Source organism: Tribolium castaneum, chromosome 1, assembly GCF_031307605.1.
Source record: "Tribolium castaneum strain GA2 chromosome 1, icTriCast1.1, whole genome shotgun sequence".
NCBI lineage: Eukaryota > Metazoa > Arthropoda > Insecta > Coleoptera > Tenebrionidae > Tribolium > Tribolium castaneum.
In genome coordinates this window covers 31,743,999-31,761,844 of record NC_087394.1, presented here as the reverse complement: position 1 = coordinate 31,761,844, position 17,846 = coordinate 31,743,999, and the positions used below count along the sequence as shown (strand labels likewise).

The 17,846-nt window shown below is 31.4% G+C and overlaps 1 protein-coding gene across 1 annotated transcript in view; it reads left to right on the top strand.

Annotated features, from left to right (window-relative positions):
- Positions 1-17,846, top strand: part of LOC657249 (GTP-binding protein REM 1) — a 37,415-nt gene that overhangs the window by 14,917 nt on the left and 4,652 nt on the right. The window contains exons 2-4 of the mRNA XM_008192638.3: positions 3,809-4,036; positions 12,693-12,778; positions 17,060-17,246. Coding sequence (XP_008190860.2) covers positions 3,809-4,036; positions 12,693-12,778; positions 17,060-17,246 — 501 coding nt within the window. The remainder of the gene's footprint in view (positions 1-3,808; positions 4,037-12,692; positions 12,779-17,059; positions 17,247-17,846) is intronic.

Sequence of the window (17,846 nt, the reverse complement as noted above, 5' to 3'; positions counted from 1 at the left end):
TAAAAAAACAAAGAAAATTTAAATCATATTAAGTGGAAAACTGTCGGCAAACCTTGAACTAACTTTTAGAAATCCTTCTAACTTGAAACAGTTAATTTAAATAATCTTTCTAATTAGAGCAGTCTACAAACAATTGTTATAGGAGATTAATTTTGAAGAACGCTCAGGAAACAAAAGGATTAGATAACATGAATTTATTAAGACAAACAGATTTGACTTCTTCACATCCGTTTTCAGAGGATTATCTAAAATTTATTTTCAATAGTCTGGAATGAAAACAAGGCGGTTTTCATGAAATTCTCTCTAATTGTTGTGCCAGATGTTTGGAATTAATTTAGTTTCATTTACACGTTCATTGAATTGTAATTTACCGAAAGCAGGTTGAAATTAGATTTGTATGTGTCTTAAAGTTTGTTTTCCTAGTTCCTCGTCTGTTCCAATTTAAAATTAGTAAAAACACAATACGTTTGTGTCTCTCATCATTCTTGTAATTTGTTTCCAAAGTGCACTATCAAAGGTTAATTTCGTTACCAAACTTGCTACGTCTGAGATATGGGAAAATTTCTGTTTTTAAGTTTTTGGTGTAGAATATCAAGTACGCAAAATGTTGTTAATAAAAGCTTTCCAAAGTGACAGAAACACTATAGCGCCGGTTTCTGTTTGAAACTTTATTAATTAATTTTGAACCATTAATTCAATTACAAAGGTTTATCATCCGCCGAACTTCAACTAAAATGAACAGTATTCTTCATGAATGTTACCAGCTCCTTTACCTACCAACACACAGTTGTCTGTTTTTGAATACTGATGTTCAATGTAATTACGAAATTTATCTTAAATCCCGCACACACTTTGCAAGCAATTTAACTCATTATCTCTAATCATCAGCCAGAGTTTCGCAAATCAATGATCGGGGTATTTACCAAACTGTGATTTAAAGCCAGCCGCAGAAAATTAATAATCCATAAAACGAAAATAATCGCGATCAATGACCTTGCAGCACATAAATCTGTCTCCCAATTTTGCGGCGCGATCTAAAATTGAACCGTTGTTGCGGTGTTCGAAATGATGTCTACATTTAACTTTGCCTTATTGGTTGGTGCCTTGTAACTAGAATATTTCCAACTTGGAAATTGCCCGGTAGTGGCACAGTTCCAAAGTGCCGCATAATAGGTGCATACGGACGTTATTGTTACATGGGGGTTCGCCAGAAAGTGTTAACTACTAAGGTCATAGGGCCACCAATTTTAGAACTGTAACTAAGACTAAAGCATTTCTGTGCTCTTACTTATTTCCATTCAACTGTTTTCTAAGTCAAATTTGTTCTCAGAAGGTATTTTTTTTAATATCACCTTAAAATTGTAATGCCAACATAAACACAAATTGTATACTTAAATAGATTTTTCGGAAAAATAAACGACACACTATTTCATGTCACCGTATTTCCCTATTTTTATGGAAATATCTTTGTTAAAATCGGAGTAGATTTCTATAAGAATTTTTTTAGTAGAATCTTGCGGTCAGATTTCACGCTTATTACAATGAAAAATGCATTGAAAACGCGTAATTATTTGCATAAGGAGTTTTGGCTTAAGTGGAACAAAAGAAATTGTTTTCGAGTTTAGTTTTTCACCGTAGGTAATAAATACATGCAAAAAATTACGTTGCCAAAATTTTGTAAAATCTTAGAGATAAAAGCCTTTTATGATTTACGAAAAAATAGTCCTCAGTGTTTGTTCTTCCAAAAATTTTATCGCTAAAAATAATAAAATACGTTATCTCATAATTTGAAAAAAAAAGATTTTTGCATTGTCATATATTGAAAATAGATTACCTTTCAGACATTTTCTTATTTTGGTTCCCCCAAAAATTTTAAATCTTTCACAGCCTTAAAACGCGAACAAAAAGAACATCCTCCTAATTTTTTATAAGATGAGAATATCTTTACTAAAAAACTAAATTCCTTCAGAATTTTTGATATAAATTTCCCAAAGAATATACATCTATAAGAATATACAATCTTTCGTGAAAACTGTATATCGCTAAAACAAATATTATGGGTTTCTCGTAATATTTTGAAAAAAAAATTCCCGTCCTATTTAGTTTCCCCAAAAAAAAAGTTTGCTTGCAAAAAAATTAATATTTTCTGCAAACTACATCACAACAAGAAAGTACATCTTCAACAAGGCCTTCTCGTAATTTATTTAAGTAATTAATTTATTTTAAAAAATTAAATCCATCATGTTTAAAATGGTAGGTCTTCGTTTCCCAAAAAAATTGCTTTTTTACTGATTACATCAAGCAGCCAATTTTTGACATCGTAATACAGTGAAACCTTCCTTAACGGACATCTCCGAATAACGGACACCTCTGCACGGAACGTAACAAAACTTATAATAAAATTTCCACGTCCCGTTAGCTGACACCTCTCCGGACAATTATGTCCCCATCGGTGTCCGTTGTTGCGAGGTTTTACTGTAATAAAATGAACTGATAATGAAATGAAAACTATTGTCAAGTTGAAAAGTAACAGTTTTTTCTTTAAAAATCTTAGGACCGGTTTATAGAAAGCTTCATTAAATTTTAATTCATTTTTAAAAGTTAACAACGCAAATACACCAATGAAATTGATTCAATTTGGTCACGTGATCACGCATGTAATTGCAGATTAAATTAATGGCGCTTCTATTAACCGATCTTTAAAGTCTTAATTTTTATTGAGATATTTTTGTATTATTATTATTATTATTATTATTATTATTATTATTATTATTATTATTATTATTATTATTATTATTATTTCCAGACTTGGTTTAGTTTCAGTTTCTCAAAAATGTGGAATTCTACATATCGCAGAAAACAAGAAATTACATCTTCCTAATTCTTTGATATAATAAAAAATACAGGTTTCTCATTTCCTGAAAAAAAACCAAGATTTTTGCTCCAAAACATCATATCACCCAATTTTACAAAAGAATTAGAATTACAATTTTTACTCAGTTTATCCTCAATTAATTTTAAGCAAAAAAATTCCCTTTTAAAATAGAATGTTGTTTTTCCGGATGCTGTGATGTGTGGCTTAGTCCAGAAACAATTTCCCTAACTGACAATAAGTGTGGAACATAAAACCCGATTTATTCATACGCTCAAACCGAATTTAATTTTCTTTCTGACTCTTGTCGGTTTACACTGGTCGTTACTTTTAATTCATTGCACACAGCATAAAGCAAAAATTGTTCATTTGGGGTTTCAGCAAACAGTGCTTATCGAACTGAAAATCCTCATGACATTAATAACATCAGGAACAGCATTCGACATAAACCCAACGATGTTTAAATCTTTGTAAGACATAAATTTTCGTGTGATTTTAATTAAAATAGATGCTATTGGTTTACTGTCACTTTAGCAAACAATTTTGTCATTTGTTGCATTATCGTGGAACAAAGTGCACATTGTGTAAATATAAAGTCATAAAAGCCTCTCCACTTGTTGGAAACTGCTATAAAATTTACAACATGGGATATTGTGGAGCCGATGTGTATCAACAATAATTCGCACGCATTGTTTGAAATGATGACAACGTTCCATAATTCAAATTTGCAAAAACTTTTCTCCATCAAACTACAAAAACTTGTCCAATCGTGGTGCCCTGAAGGGTTATTAATTTTATTTTATGACAAATTCCTCCGAACTTTATCCCCAAGTATTTGCTTAATTTGTATCCAGTCCTATAATCGCGAAATATTAAAAAAGTTGTGCTACTAATCCAAACTTTAAGCCCACACAGTTGTATTTCCGTTTGTTTCAGGAATAATCAATAGAGGAGATTCGTTCAGACGGAGACGCTCAAGAAGTAATAGTTTATGTCCTGCCGTCGGAGGCGTCATGCCTTCCCTTCTTCTGAACGAACCCGAGCAAACTGTTCCTGTTTGCAACTACGATGTCGCATTACTTGGAGCAAATGGCGTAGGAAAAACTGCCCTAATTAGCCAGTTTATGACTTCAGAGTGTATAAATGCGTACGATCGACAAAAAGGTAAATCCGATTTGCTCATATTTGAATTTCCAGAACGAAAAACGCCAATCAGCACATTATTGTAGCAATAAAACTCCCTCTCCTGTCCCTTGATAAAACCCGCTTTTTGTTTTATGGCATTTTGTTATTGTCATTTATGAGTTCTTATTTATACGTCGACGATAATCTGTTGAAATTGAAATCTAATTCCCCTTTTATTAACGTAGTTTTACGGCAACTAAAGCCGGAATTGATTTTCATATTGGAAGCGAGGGGTTTATAAAAATCGAAATTCAACACAAACTTTGCTAAGAGCATTTGGGAACGAACGAATTTAAAACTTCTTAATTATACAGCTGTTCCGTCTAAACCCCATATTAGAAGTACTGAAAGTTCTAATAAAAATATTTATCTGAATATTGGTACTCAGGTATACTTTGTTAAGTTCTGCTTAATGAGAATATTTTTAAAATGGTGGCACTTCCGGTTATACCGGAAGTCGCTATCAACTTTCTTATTTTAAATGAAAAGCTATGTTTTTCACTGCGTTTTTGGATTAGTTGAGTTATTTTAAAGAAATTTTTATCAGCTGTCCCTATACCTAAGTTTAACCGTTTTTGAGATATTTAGAATTTTTTAAAAATTTTTGGATTTGCACCTGTCACTTAAAAAATCGGTGACTCTCTTAGTTTTACAGATTTCGAAATAATATTTGGAGAATGAAAAGAGGAAGTCCATATCAGTTCTATAGTGTGTTAAAAATTGGAAAAAAAGTTAATTAACCCAAAAATTTTAGACAACTTCAAGTACCCATAACTTAATTTTTTTAAATAGGACGGTCCAATTTTTATTTTGCTAGATAGAGGAGAATTTTTTTCTGCATCGATCTGTATTACCATTCCCTATACCTATCTGTGATAATTTTGAAGTTATCTTGGTTTTTTAACATTGTAGAAAATTTCTTACTAACCACAGCTATTTTTGCATAGTTTGCCGTAAAAACATTTCTGATTAAACAAACGACAAACTTTGTTGAAAATTGTGTTGTCCGTCCTGTGAGAACAAAATAAATTCATTAAATGTTTAAAAAACTTAATTTCTCATTTTTTTCCATGGCAACCTATGAAAAAAAACATAATGGCTAATGAATTTCTCAATCCCAACAGAAAGTTATTATAACATAAAAATTATTAAACATAAGTATAGGGAATGCTAGTAGAGATCGTTGCAAAATGAAATTCTCTACAATTTAATAAAATAAAACGTGTGGCATTTTATTTAAAAAAATTAAGTTATGAGTGCTTAAAGTTCTTAACTTCAACATTTGGGATTTGTTATTTTTTTTAGAAATTTGAAAGCACTAGGGGAAAGATCTGGGCTTCCTCTTTCAAATGAGCTATAAATTATTTCCAAATTTTTTAAAATTCGAAAGTTATTGATTTTTGAACTGGAAAGTGCAAATAAAAAAAAATAAAAACCCTGAATATTTCGTAAACGGTTAAATTTAGGAATATGGAAAGCTTATGAAAACTACCTTAAAATAACTGTAGTAATCCAAAAACGCATTAAAAAATATAACTTTCCATTTAACATAAGAATGTTGATAGCGACTTCCGGTTATACCGGAAAGTGTCACCATCCTGAAAATATTTTCATTGAGCAGGACTTAAGAGATTATGGTTGTATACAAATTTCTAGATGTCTATAGACGGAACACCCTGTATAAACATAAAATTCAAACATTCACTTATTATGATAACGATGGCACTATTTTATAGCGACATATAAATTGAATTTATTACAAACTTTCGTGCTACTATGGAATATTGACTTTACTGGACTTAATATGGTACTTAACGACTTCAGATTTATCCAATAAACGATACAAACTGTGCAAAATTGCCAATAATAGTTTATACTACGCAATGTTTGTCCTATCAGTTGTTTGTCAACATTTTTCGAGCACTGCGTCCGCACTTAACTTCTTTCTTTGTTAGAGGACACAATGCCAAAGACACTACTGCAAATCCTGTAAACATTGACATGCTAGGACGCTTTTAGCTGAAAGCTCCTCAAGCTAGAACTGTTGAAAACTTAAAGACGAATGCTATATAATTACCGTTTTAAATGATTACTATTTAAAGCAGTAAAGTGTAGTCCTTAGCAAGTTACTGGGGTGGAAAATTAAAGGGGTAAGAAGCTCGTGGTTTAATAAGCTTCATTTTGGAGTTTGTTAAAATAAGTAAAATCTAGAGTGATTTATAGAGAACGGAGTATATTGGGCGTAGCTGTCAATGACTTACACAGCTTGAACTTGACAAATTGATTCCTAATCAAGCGAATAGAATGAGTAGGCCTAAAAAAGTCGATAGAGGCAATAATGAAGCCAGCCGAACCCTAACTTGCGGGTGTATTGTGACTAAAGTGATAAATCATCAAGCCCGGTTCTTCTTCACTTCGAGGTAATTGTTCGAAACTGCACGGCGGTGAGGAAAAAAATGACCCGATGATTAAATTAAAATTTCGTGTAAGAAAACTTTTAATATGTATAATGGAGTTGGAACTTTGTTAACTAGCTTTCCCAAAGATTTTAATTTTTTAATCAAAGCTTTAAATTCTCTTACAAACCACTTCACAACTCAAAAGAAGTCTAGTGTAATAATAAACATTTTGACAGCCGCACGTGTGTATTTCTTCAAATTTAAAGCAACAATTTAATTCCTAATAGTTACAACAGACGTATCGGTCTTATTTTTAGCTTAACGAAATGTAGCATGCGAAATCAATTGATCACTTGATCAGTAAACATTGCTTTTAGCTTCATCTATTAATTTGAAACCTTCAAACGATTTATATTTAACAGATTTGAACGGAATTATTTCAAAAACAGATTTTCGTCAGTTACACGACTGCATTTCAGCGGTTCTGGAAAATTGTAATAACGTACATGTACAAAATGTAAAGGTGTTCACCGACCAAAAGCCGTGCTTTTGTCAGTGAGATGTTGACATTTTTCTTCGTGCTTTACAATCTGGATAAATTTTCAGCATGGCTTGCTCTGATGCGTATAAGCTTGAGCGAGTCAAAGTAAGTATAAAATTGCGACTATAAAAAAGATACGAACTGTTCGAGCCACCACTCGACGATAATTTGCATTTTATTTGCAAATAAAATATTATAATAAAAATAACTTCTAAAATCGCAACAGATGATGTTTTACAAACTAAAACAAAAGAATTACTGTTTTAACCAGCTTTTACTATACAATTTCTCAAAGACTACTCAATAAATTAAAATATAAATCAATGAAACGAGAATATTTTGCATCATTCAAAAAATATAAATAGTTATTAATAATATGAGTGCAACGAGCGTATGCGAGTGTGTTATTCCAAATTTTTTTTATTTTATTAGAACATTTTATTTTAAAACGCGTTGCTATGAGAAGCGTGTTTTAAACTAGTGTTTATAATCTAGGATTCAAATAATAAAAAGAATTAAAATGTCATCCATTTCTGAATAAAAAAGAGAAAAGTTTTAATGAAACTGTGGTTTTTCTTTCGTTTATTCTAGAACATGCTGCATGTATGACAAAAAAAACTGTTTGGTTTGTTGAATATTCTCTCTCAATACGATCTGGCTAACTGAAGTTGTCCAAAATGTTTAGTGTTTAATAAATTCGATAAAAATGGATTAGTCCAGAGAATTACCATCGAATGCAATATTTCTCCCGGTAATAAATTTCCGATACCTCCTACGGTAAAACACCTGTTGGCGTGTCTTCTACGTACACTGGTGTAAAAATATCGCTTGTGTTTATGTGTTAAATTTGCTGTAAAATTCCAATCTGAACAAACTCGAGATTACCTTGTTTTCTATTGTCGAATAGTCATGCTATTCTACACTAATGAAATTTAATTTGGATCAGTGAAGTTCAACTTAATGTTTAATTACTCAGTAAATTACACTAAAATATTTATCAGCGTTAGAGAGAAAACTAGAGGTTTTATTTTTTAGAACATTCGTTTCTCGATATTTTCAGGTCCCCGCACTGTTTTAACTAGAAACTTTTAATTAAAAAGCTAATGCAGTAATTACGTGTATGAACAGAAGCTCGCATTCAGATTTAATTGAGAAAATGCTGCTTCACTACCCTTTTGGTCGCTATTTTTTGCTATTCTAAATAACTCTAAAATAATTAGTTTGTCTCATTCTTTTTTTAAATCAATTGTCATTGTCAAAAATTATGTTGGCACCCTGCGGCATTGCCATAGCAACTTTGAAATAATTTATTAATGCTAATTGTCAATGTTTGCAATAAGATCACTTGATTTTAAATTGGGCACTCCCACCAAAAGTTGGAATCAAAATTAACTTTGATTTTAAAAATAGCCCAAATTTTTATGGTGGCGTTTGTTCCACAGGTTATAAAGTTTTAAAAAGAAGTAGTAAATTAAATTGCCTATAAAATTACCTAATTTTTTCGAACGATGTGTGGACGAGTAGTATTGAACTTTCCACACAAAATTTGGCAAGATTTCTTGCTATGCGTTTGCCGCTCCGTCTCATTTAATAGAGCAATGACCGTGGTACTATTTTGGAAAAAGGAAACGAGATACTGAGGCCTATTCCAAACTGAATGAGGTGAGGTAATTCATTATTCCTTAGAATTAACTACACTTATCGACAATACAATAAATTAAACTTTAACGACAAGGACGTTACATATTATATTCTACGTCTTTTCCATAAATTACGAGAGGAAAATTTACGTTTCTACGTATTTTAGAAATAGGCGAGACTAACATATTGCATGACGATTTTTATTCAAAGCCCTCGGAAGAATAAATTTTTATTTGTCGGTGTCTGCACTTTCTATAAATACTGCTAATGTGACAGCAGCCAAAAGCATTGACTAAATGATTACTAATGTGAATATCTGCCGAGATAAATGAGCATCTTAAACGAACCAGTTTCCATCCGAGTTGCGAAATTAAGACATCATTTCGAAAATATAATAAACACGGTTTATTTTTGCATTTCCTGTATAGCAATTGTAAAATCGGATACCTGCTCGTAAATAAAACAGTTGTTATTGTTGTTTCAGGTATTCGATTAAGAAGCGCTGCCTCATTTTAAATAAACGTTTCATAAATTGTCCTTTTGCTCGTAACAGTGTTGCACACAATGTCGCGTTTAAACTTAATGGCATAGTTAAGAGCAAACAATTTCAAGCTAATAAAAACTTCGCTCAAAATGTGCCCATATTTTGTTACAAAATTTCTGCTGAACGCCCGATTTGTTTTCACAGGTTCGCCATTTGATTTTATGTAAGAATAAATAGTGGAAAATTGCGAATACATCCTGTTACTTGTTTGCGCAATTCCGGCGATATTTGCACAACAGGAAAATCAAATTTTGATTGATGGGTGGCTTAATTTGCAGTTTTGGCCGAGCTCTCAAATAATTTTGAAAAAATACCATTTCAAGTTTTCTTAAAATATTTAAATGATTGACGAAACAGCCAATTTATCATTAACAACGACTCGCAATTTCTCCTCAAAGCAAATTTCAAACAACCATCTGATGTCTGTATCCAAGAATAATCCCACTCATTACTTCCCCGGCTTTACAGCATTTGCGAAAAATTTAAATTCGGCAAAAGCAAATTGCTATTTAGATTCTAAAAATAGTAAGTAATTCAACTACGTTTGTAATTCTGCCTCAGAATCGCTTTTGTTCGGTCCTCTTATACATTTATCAATTTAGCAGGATTTTAAAAAAAACGCTTCCGAATTAATTTTTACTACGAAACAATAAACAGACAACAATGGTTGTAACTAAAATCCAAACATGTTAAATGGGTAGAACTGGAGTCAAAACAATACATCCTATTTTATTACCGTGTATCTAGCGTATTAACAAAGAGAATACACCAACATGCTAAAATTATCCATATTCAGCCGGCGGTTTCTGCGGCTAAATACATAAGAACCAAATCACAAGTGCAAAATTGAAGGATATTTTTAGACTCGGTCGAACTGATTTACAACACTTTAAATACAGGGTGGCCCAGCTCAGATCCCGTCTTCTTTCTTTTTTTTATTCCCTAGGTCTGATTTTAGAAAAATATTTTTGATTATACAGAGTGTCCTAGAAAAGTATGATGTCATAATAATAATTTTTTCTAGTGGTACGCTGTTATTTTCTGTGATTAGAATACCTTTCTAGCTTCTTACATGTCCCTAAAGTTTTTTTTCAAATCGGTTTAAGGATTACTCTTAAATGGATAAAAAATAAAAAATATATATTGTTATAACATCATACTTTTTTGTAACATTCTGTATTATCGAAATTACAAGACTTAAAATACAGGGTGGCCCAGCTCAAATCCCGTCTTCTTTAACTTTTTTTTATTCCCTAGGTCTCATTTTAGAAAAATATTTTTGATTATACCGAGTGTCCTAAAAATGTATGCTGTCATAATAATAAATTTTCTAGTGGTAAGCTATTATTTTTTGTGCTGATTAGAATACCTTTCTAGCTTCTTACATGCCCATAAAGTTTTTTTCAAATCGGTTTCAGGACTACTGTTAAATGGATAAAAAATAAAAAATATATATTGTTATGACATCAAACTTTTTTGTAACATTCTGTATTATCGAAATTACAAGACTTTAAATACAGGGTGGCCCAGCTCAGATCCCGTCTTCTTTAACTTTTTTTTTATTCCCTAGGTCTCATTTTAGAAAAATATTTTTGATTATACCGAGTGTCCTAAAAAAGTATGCTGTCATAATAATAAATTTTTCTAGTGGTAAGCTATTATTTTTTGTGATGATTAGAATACCTTTCTAGCTTCTTACATGCCCATAAAGTTTTCTTCAAATCGGTTTCAGGACTACTGTTAAATGGATAAAAAATAAAAAATATATATTGTTATGACATCATACTTTTTTGTAACATTCTGCATTATCGAAATTACAAGACTTTAAATACAGGGTGGCCCAGCTCAGATCCCGTCTTCTTTAAACTTTTTTTTATTCCCTAGGTCTCATTTTAGAAAAATATTTTTGATTATACCGAGTGTCCTAAAAAAGTATGCTGTCATAATAATAAATTTTTCTAGTGGTAAGCTATTATTTTTTGTGCTGATTAGAATACCTTTCTAGCTTCTTACATGCCCATAAAGTTTTTTTCAAATCGGTTTCAGGACTACTGTTAAATGGATAAAAAATAAAAAATATATATTGTTATGACATCAAACTTTTTTGTAACATTCTGTATTATCGAAATTACAAGACTTTAAATACAGGGTGGCCCAGCTCAGATCCCGTCTTCTTTAACTTTTTTTTTATTCCCTAGGTCTCATTTTAGAAAAATATTTTTGATTATACCGAGTGTCCTAAAAAAGTATGCTGTCATAATAATAAATTTTTCTAGTGGTAAGCTATTATTTTTTGTGCTGATTAGAATACCTTTCTAGCTTCTTACATGCCCATAAAGTTTTTTTCAAATCGGTTTCAGGACTACTGTTAAATGGATAAAAAATAAAAAATATATATTGTTATGACATCAAACTTTTTTGTAACATTCTGTATTATCGAAATTACAAGACTTTAAATACAGGGTGGCCCAGCTCAGATCCCGTCTTCTTTAACTTTTTTTTTATTCCCTAGGTCTCATTTTAGAAAAATATTTTTGATTATACCGAGTGTCCTAAAAAAGTATGCTGTCATAACAATAAATTTTTCTAGTGGTAAGCTATTATTTTTTGTGCTGATTAGAATACCTTTCTAGCTTCTTACATGCCCATAAAGTTTTCTTCAAATCGGTTTCAGGACTACTGGTAAATGGATAAAAAATAAAAAATATATATTGTTATGACATCATATTTTTTTGTAACATTCTGTATTATCGAAATTACAAGACTTTAAATACAGGGTGGCCCAGCTCAGATCCCGTCTTCTTTAACTTTTTTTTTATTCCTTAGGTCTCATTTTAGAAAAATATTTTTGATTATACCGAGTGTCCTAAAAAAGTATGCTGTCATAATAATAAATTTTTCTAGTGGTAAGCTATTATTTTTTGTGCTGATTAGAATACCTTTCTAGCTTCTTACATGCCCATAAAGTTTTTTTCAAATCGGTTTCAGGACTACTGTTAAATGGATAAAAAATAAAAAATATATATTGTTATGACATCAAACTTTTTTGTAACATTCTGTATTATCGAAATTACAAGACTTTAAATACAGGGTGGCCCAGCTCAGATCCCGTCTTCTTTAACTTTTTTTTTATTCCCTAGGTCTCATTTTAGAAAAATATTTTTGATTATACAGAGTGTCCTAAAAAGTATGCTGTCATAATAATAATTTTTTCTAGTGGTAAGCTATTATTTTTTGTGCTGATTAGAATAACTTTCTAGCTTCTTACATGCCCATAAAGTTTTTTTCAAATCGGTTTCAGGACTACTGTTAAATGGATAAAAAATATATATACTTTTTTGTAACATTCTGTATTATCGAAAATGTTTTCTTAAAATACGTCTTAGAGTACAAATAACAAAATATCAAAAGTCAATCTTTGCTAATAAGTGAGCTACGGAAGACGGGAGCTGACTGGACCCCCTGTATGGTACCTTCGCAGACAATTAATTTTTGATTACTAATTTTCAGATTCACTGTCAGGAGCTCAGACTGTTTCGATAATGCTTAATGGAGAAGAATCCGAACTGACGTTTCAAAATCTTTCCAGTACGAAGGTAAATAAACAGATATCCCTCCTTAAATCATGTTTACACAGAAATTATTTTTGCCGGATATTTTTTGGCACACGCCGATGACAAATAGTTTTACATGTGTAGTGACGCTGCACCTGCACAAATTCATTTCCGAATCGATTTTGCTCCATGAAATTTTTGCATTATTTATAAATAGCACATCGAGGATAATCTTGGCTGGAGTGAATGGTGCATTTCTACTCCAAGCGCTGAATGTGGGTATTGTAATTTTAATCGAAACTTTTTTGTCGGTGTGATTACTCAGTCACCCGTCCTACACATTTCAGCGTGTCCGGAGAAAGATTTTTTTCCAGTTAATTGAGCTTTTGAAGCTCACCGAATTTTTTCGCTGCAAGCGCTCTATTTACGAAATTAGAATAGAAAGTTTATTTCCCGGTCCCGGTGTGTGGCAAAGTTTTGCATTTCACCAAATGTAACGTGATAGCGTTGCAAATAAAATCAGTCCTAGTTGATAAACAACTCACTCTTCATTGTTCTCAAATGATAAAGTAAAAGTTGCCGGGCTTCTCGTAGGCGTAATTTATAAATTGTTTCCTTCTAAGTGGGATTCAGATGTCAAGGCATGTTTGCGAACGGAAAATCCGCCACAATTCTATTTTGATTTGCTTTAATATAAAAGTTGAAATGTAAAGAGCAAGTAGGACAAAGTCGAGATATTCCGGATATAAAATAACAGTAAAACGAAATGAGATGTTTAAAGTGGCTTCCATCAACTTCCCGACAATCAGCCAAATAATTTTAAAGCTTCACTTTATCTCCTTCCAATATTTTTTTAAGTGCTGCTATATCGGGATAAATATTACGTCCGAATCGAACTCGTGAGGCCACAAACACGCCAAAAACACATAAACGGCTCAAACTCGAATTATCGCAAAATATCAAACCCAAATTACTTCCAGCATGCAAGAGGTGCCAGTAAAAACATGTGAATAACACTTTTCATGTACGAGCAATTTTGCAGACACAGGACAAAATTCCATCTGAAATTTCGTGTGATTTGTTTAATTTGTTAAAATGATGCCATTAATCATTCATCTCAACTGTCATCATTAACTTCCCAATTGTAAGACTATGAACACACATATTAACATAGTACCAACACCAACATTGAAGCAAAACTTCCACTATTTTATTATGGTTGCATGTGATGTGCAAAAACATTTTCCAGTGACAATAAAATAATATTCAGCAGCGCCAGAGGATCAACCCAAAATAACAAAACGTGCTGTTTTTCGACGCGTGTGTTTGTTCACTCATTGAACTTGTGAATATATTTTTAAACCCGGTTCAAAATATTCATTACTTATTGATCACCTACTTCTGTCACTGTTTTATAAATAATGCAAAAAAAAGTTCAAGTCCCGGCGGACTCGTCGCGAATTTTTACAAATAATTGAGTCTTCTGTAGATACAAAAAAATAGACTGAATGTTGAGTCTACTAAATGGCAAGCAGCACAAAAGTTCAATCAGCGTTTTATTTCTGTTTGTTTTCAGCGCTGCTTTCAGAGATATCGACTAATCATAAAAGCCTAAAAATCGGATGAAAATAAATAATAACTAGAGACCGGATTTTTAGGAAGTTGAGAATCTAATTTAGGTTTATATTTGTTAGTTTAGCATACATTTTATATTATTTCCGATTTTTGTTGCAATAAATTACAAAAACAAACAACACATAAAATACATTTTGTCAAAAATTCAAAATTATTTATTACACAAAAAAGCTATAAAGGAGTTAATTACCTATTGAACCTTTAAAAGTTAAATCGAACACCCCATTTTTTGTTTTTGCTTCTAAAAGATATTAAATTGCCTATATAAAAACATTAAATTAAATACCTAAGTTAACAACTAAAAAAATATAAATATTTTTATCCTAATGTGGTACATTTTTGAGTTTTGTGAGTTTTATCGATTCTGCTTAGTTTTAAAAATAAAGTGATTTTCTTGACGAAAAGACACATTTTTTTAACTTATTACACAAAAATTAAGAATCTTAGAAAAGTAGCACATTACACAACTAATTAAAATCTACACTGGCGGTTTGCAAAAATTAATAATTGCAATTATATTAATTAAATTAAATAAATTTTTAAAATCAAAATTAGCAATTGGCAAACACTGTAATTTCGACCGACACTTCTACGTAAATAATTTTTTTATTCCGAAATAAAGGCTAATACAAAAATTTAAAGAAATACAAAAATTGTTAAAAATTAAAGAATGTATAATTTGAAAAATTTAAATTCAAAAACTGACAGAGGAACTTTAACGCTGAGCAACAAAAAAACTAAAAAATATTGAGTCTAAAATTCTGAAGAACTCAGCGACTGAAAAACCGAGAAACTGAAAAAACTATTGAATTGGAATAAAACACAGCATTAGATTCTGAATAAAAAAACAATATACTAAGAGACCGAAAAGCTATAAAACCTAAAAATTGAAATATAAAACACTAAAAAAAATAGTAAGATTAAAATTCTGTTATTCTAAGTGACTGAAAGAATGATAATTAAAAAAAATTAAATTGCAAACTAAGAACATTCATAAGATAACATAGTAAAACCACGAAAAACTGAAAAATTGGAGATATAAATAATATGAAATGCTATGGGAAAATTAAGAAACTAAAAAGCTGAAATACTGAAAGCTTGAGAACAAAAATCTCTAGATGTAAAATAAATTTAGTGTACCTATCTATTGTTTTTAAACTAAATACACATACTAATAAAAAAATTTTTTTAAATTAGAAAGTGTAAACACTACTGTAGGATTTACTATACAACAAATAAATTTAGGAATTTATGAAAATTAAAATAAAAAGGATGCCAAACATTTTCATTTTCAACAAAACAAATTTATTTCAAATTTTAAAAAAAGCCCTTAAAAATTGCCTGTTTCCTAAAATCCGGCCTCTACACGTAAAACTGCCCGAAATACGCAGTAATTACCGTTACAACAAATTGAACGAAAACACAAATTAACGGTTTGTTGACAATGCATTGATTGAAATTTTATGGAATGTGCAATAATACAACAGACAGGAGGAAACCGCGAAAATTTTGTCACACATTTTGCAAATTGGAACTCTTTGGTATTGATTGAAAACTTATCCAGTCCGCCATGGTCAGCACCCTTTCCGGCTTATCCCTCTCGCCAAATATGTATAACTTGAACCGATGGAAAACCCTCGCGTTCAACAGGTACTGAAGGAATACATTAAATGAAAATTGGATACACAATCTGTCCAATCATTTTTATTTCATTTCCCGGGCCTTTATATGGGATTTCAGACTAAAAGTATCCACTCGAAAGAGAAATTCACTTTATACATAAATAAAGCTACACGGAAATTCATTCGAAATCTATTTAAAACTTTTTATGCCTCTTTCATTTAGAGGAAACTCGCACGTCTTCAATAAAATTCGGGCAAACTGAAGACAACTGGCGCAACTTTTCGCAATAACTCCGGAATCAATAACACAGATTAACTTCCATCATCTTGCAAAAGGTGTGCTGCAGCTGACGAGCTTTTGAACGCGACTTTTCTTGACAAAATAAAATATTTCGCGCATGCCTCACATGCTAACTATCGTTTTAACTATTAAAACTCAATTTAAATTAGCTCGGAAGTAGGAGATTGGGGTAAGATGGGAAAGTTGAGACCGCGCCTAATTGATTTAAAAGTTATTTAAGCGTGAAATTTTTTATTAGCCCGTCAGGACTTGTCTAAGGAGTTGTCAAACACTTTAAATGTACTTGACAAGCTCTACATCACGACACATTTGAGAAATTAATTTAAAAACTACATTTCCAGCTTTACTTATGCGTTTTCAAAGTGCGAATAAATGAAATCTTCTCAAGAGTGGAACGCTTTTTACGAGATAAACTGAAAATCCTAGCGAAACATTTTCACCGGACGAGGATTATTTAAGGAAACATTTTCAGATTGCATTAGATATTACTATTTTAACTGAAGAACCAACATTTTATTTCCAGGGAAATTCTGCTAAAATTCCCAGCGGGCAACGCGCTTATTAAAAGTAACAAATTTGAAAATTTTACAGTAATTGGTCTGAAACCACACGAGCACAGGCTGTCTCACCTAAAAGTCCCCAAGCTAATATCTCACTTATTGCAGAGCCAAAATATTGATTTTTTACGTTAACACATTATAGAAAAATAAGTGGGTTTTCACAAGTTATTTTAACCACAGACAACTAAAAGCGTCATTGTTTCAGGAAATAGACAAGTCACATCCACCTGATGCATTTGTAATGCTTTATTCCGTCGTAGATAAGGCTAGTTTTTTAAAGGCCGAAATAGAACTGACCAAACTTCAAGATGCCGACCTTTTGAGATCACGATCCGTTATTTTAGTTGGCAATAAAATTGACTTAGCAAGAAGTAGAGCCGTTTCTGCACAAGGTAAGTCATTTTATTTATAAGTTTTGTATCTTAATATGCCAAGAACTGAAATAAGAACAATACGAACTAAAAGGGGCTTAAAATAACATCCGTGACAACATTCCGAGCCAATTAACAAGTCTTACAACATTATTCCATTTCAGAATTAATTTTAGGTAGCGAAGGCTGAAATAGTTTACTTGACTAATGAGATTTAAATAAAAATGGAGCTGAAATACTACACCAGACTTAGAAAATAGAAAACAAAACGGACGATATTTCAGAATAACCCTTTTAGAGCTTTCTAAACCCAGATAAAGCTTTAGTCCTTTCACATTTAAGATTTCAGTAATCGTCGAGCTGTCTCTGACGTTTCGTCACTTCTTTTGCAATTTGCTAAAACACCGTTTTGTTTGCTACAATTTCAATTAATTGAACAAAAGTGAGTCACAATATTCTGTTACTGACGTTTCACCATTTTCTGCCAAAACAAAGAAACAATATTTCCATTTGACCACAATTCAATAAACATTACACTTTCATAAAGATCGATCCGCAAAATACTAAACAAGGCGTACCCTTGGGATAAATGTGTCTGGTTATTAATACACAAAAAAGCCA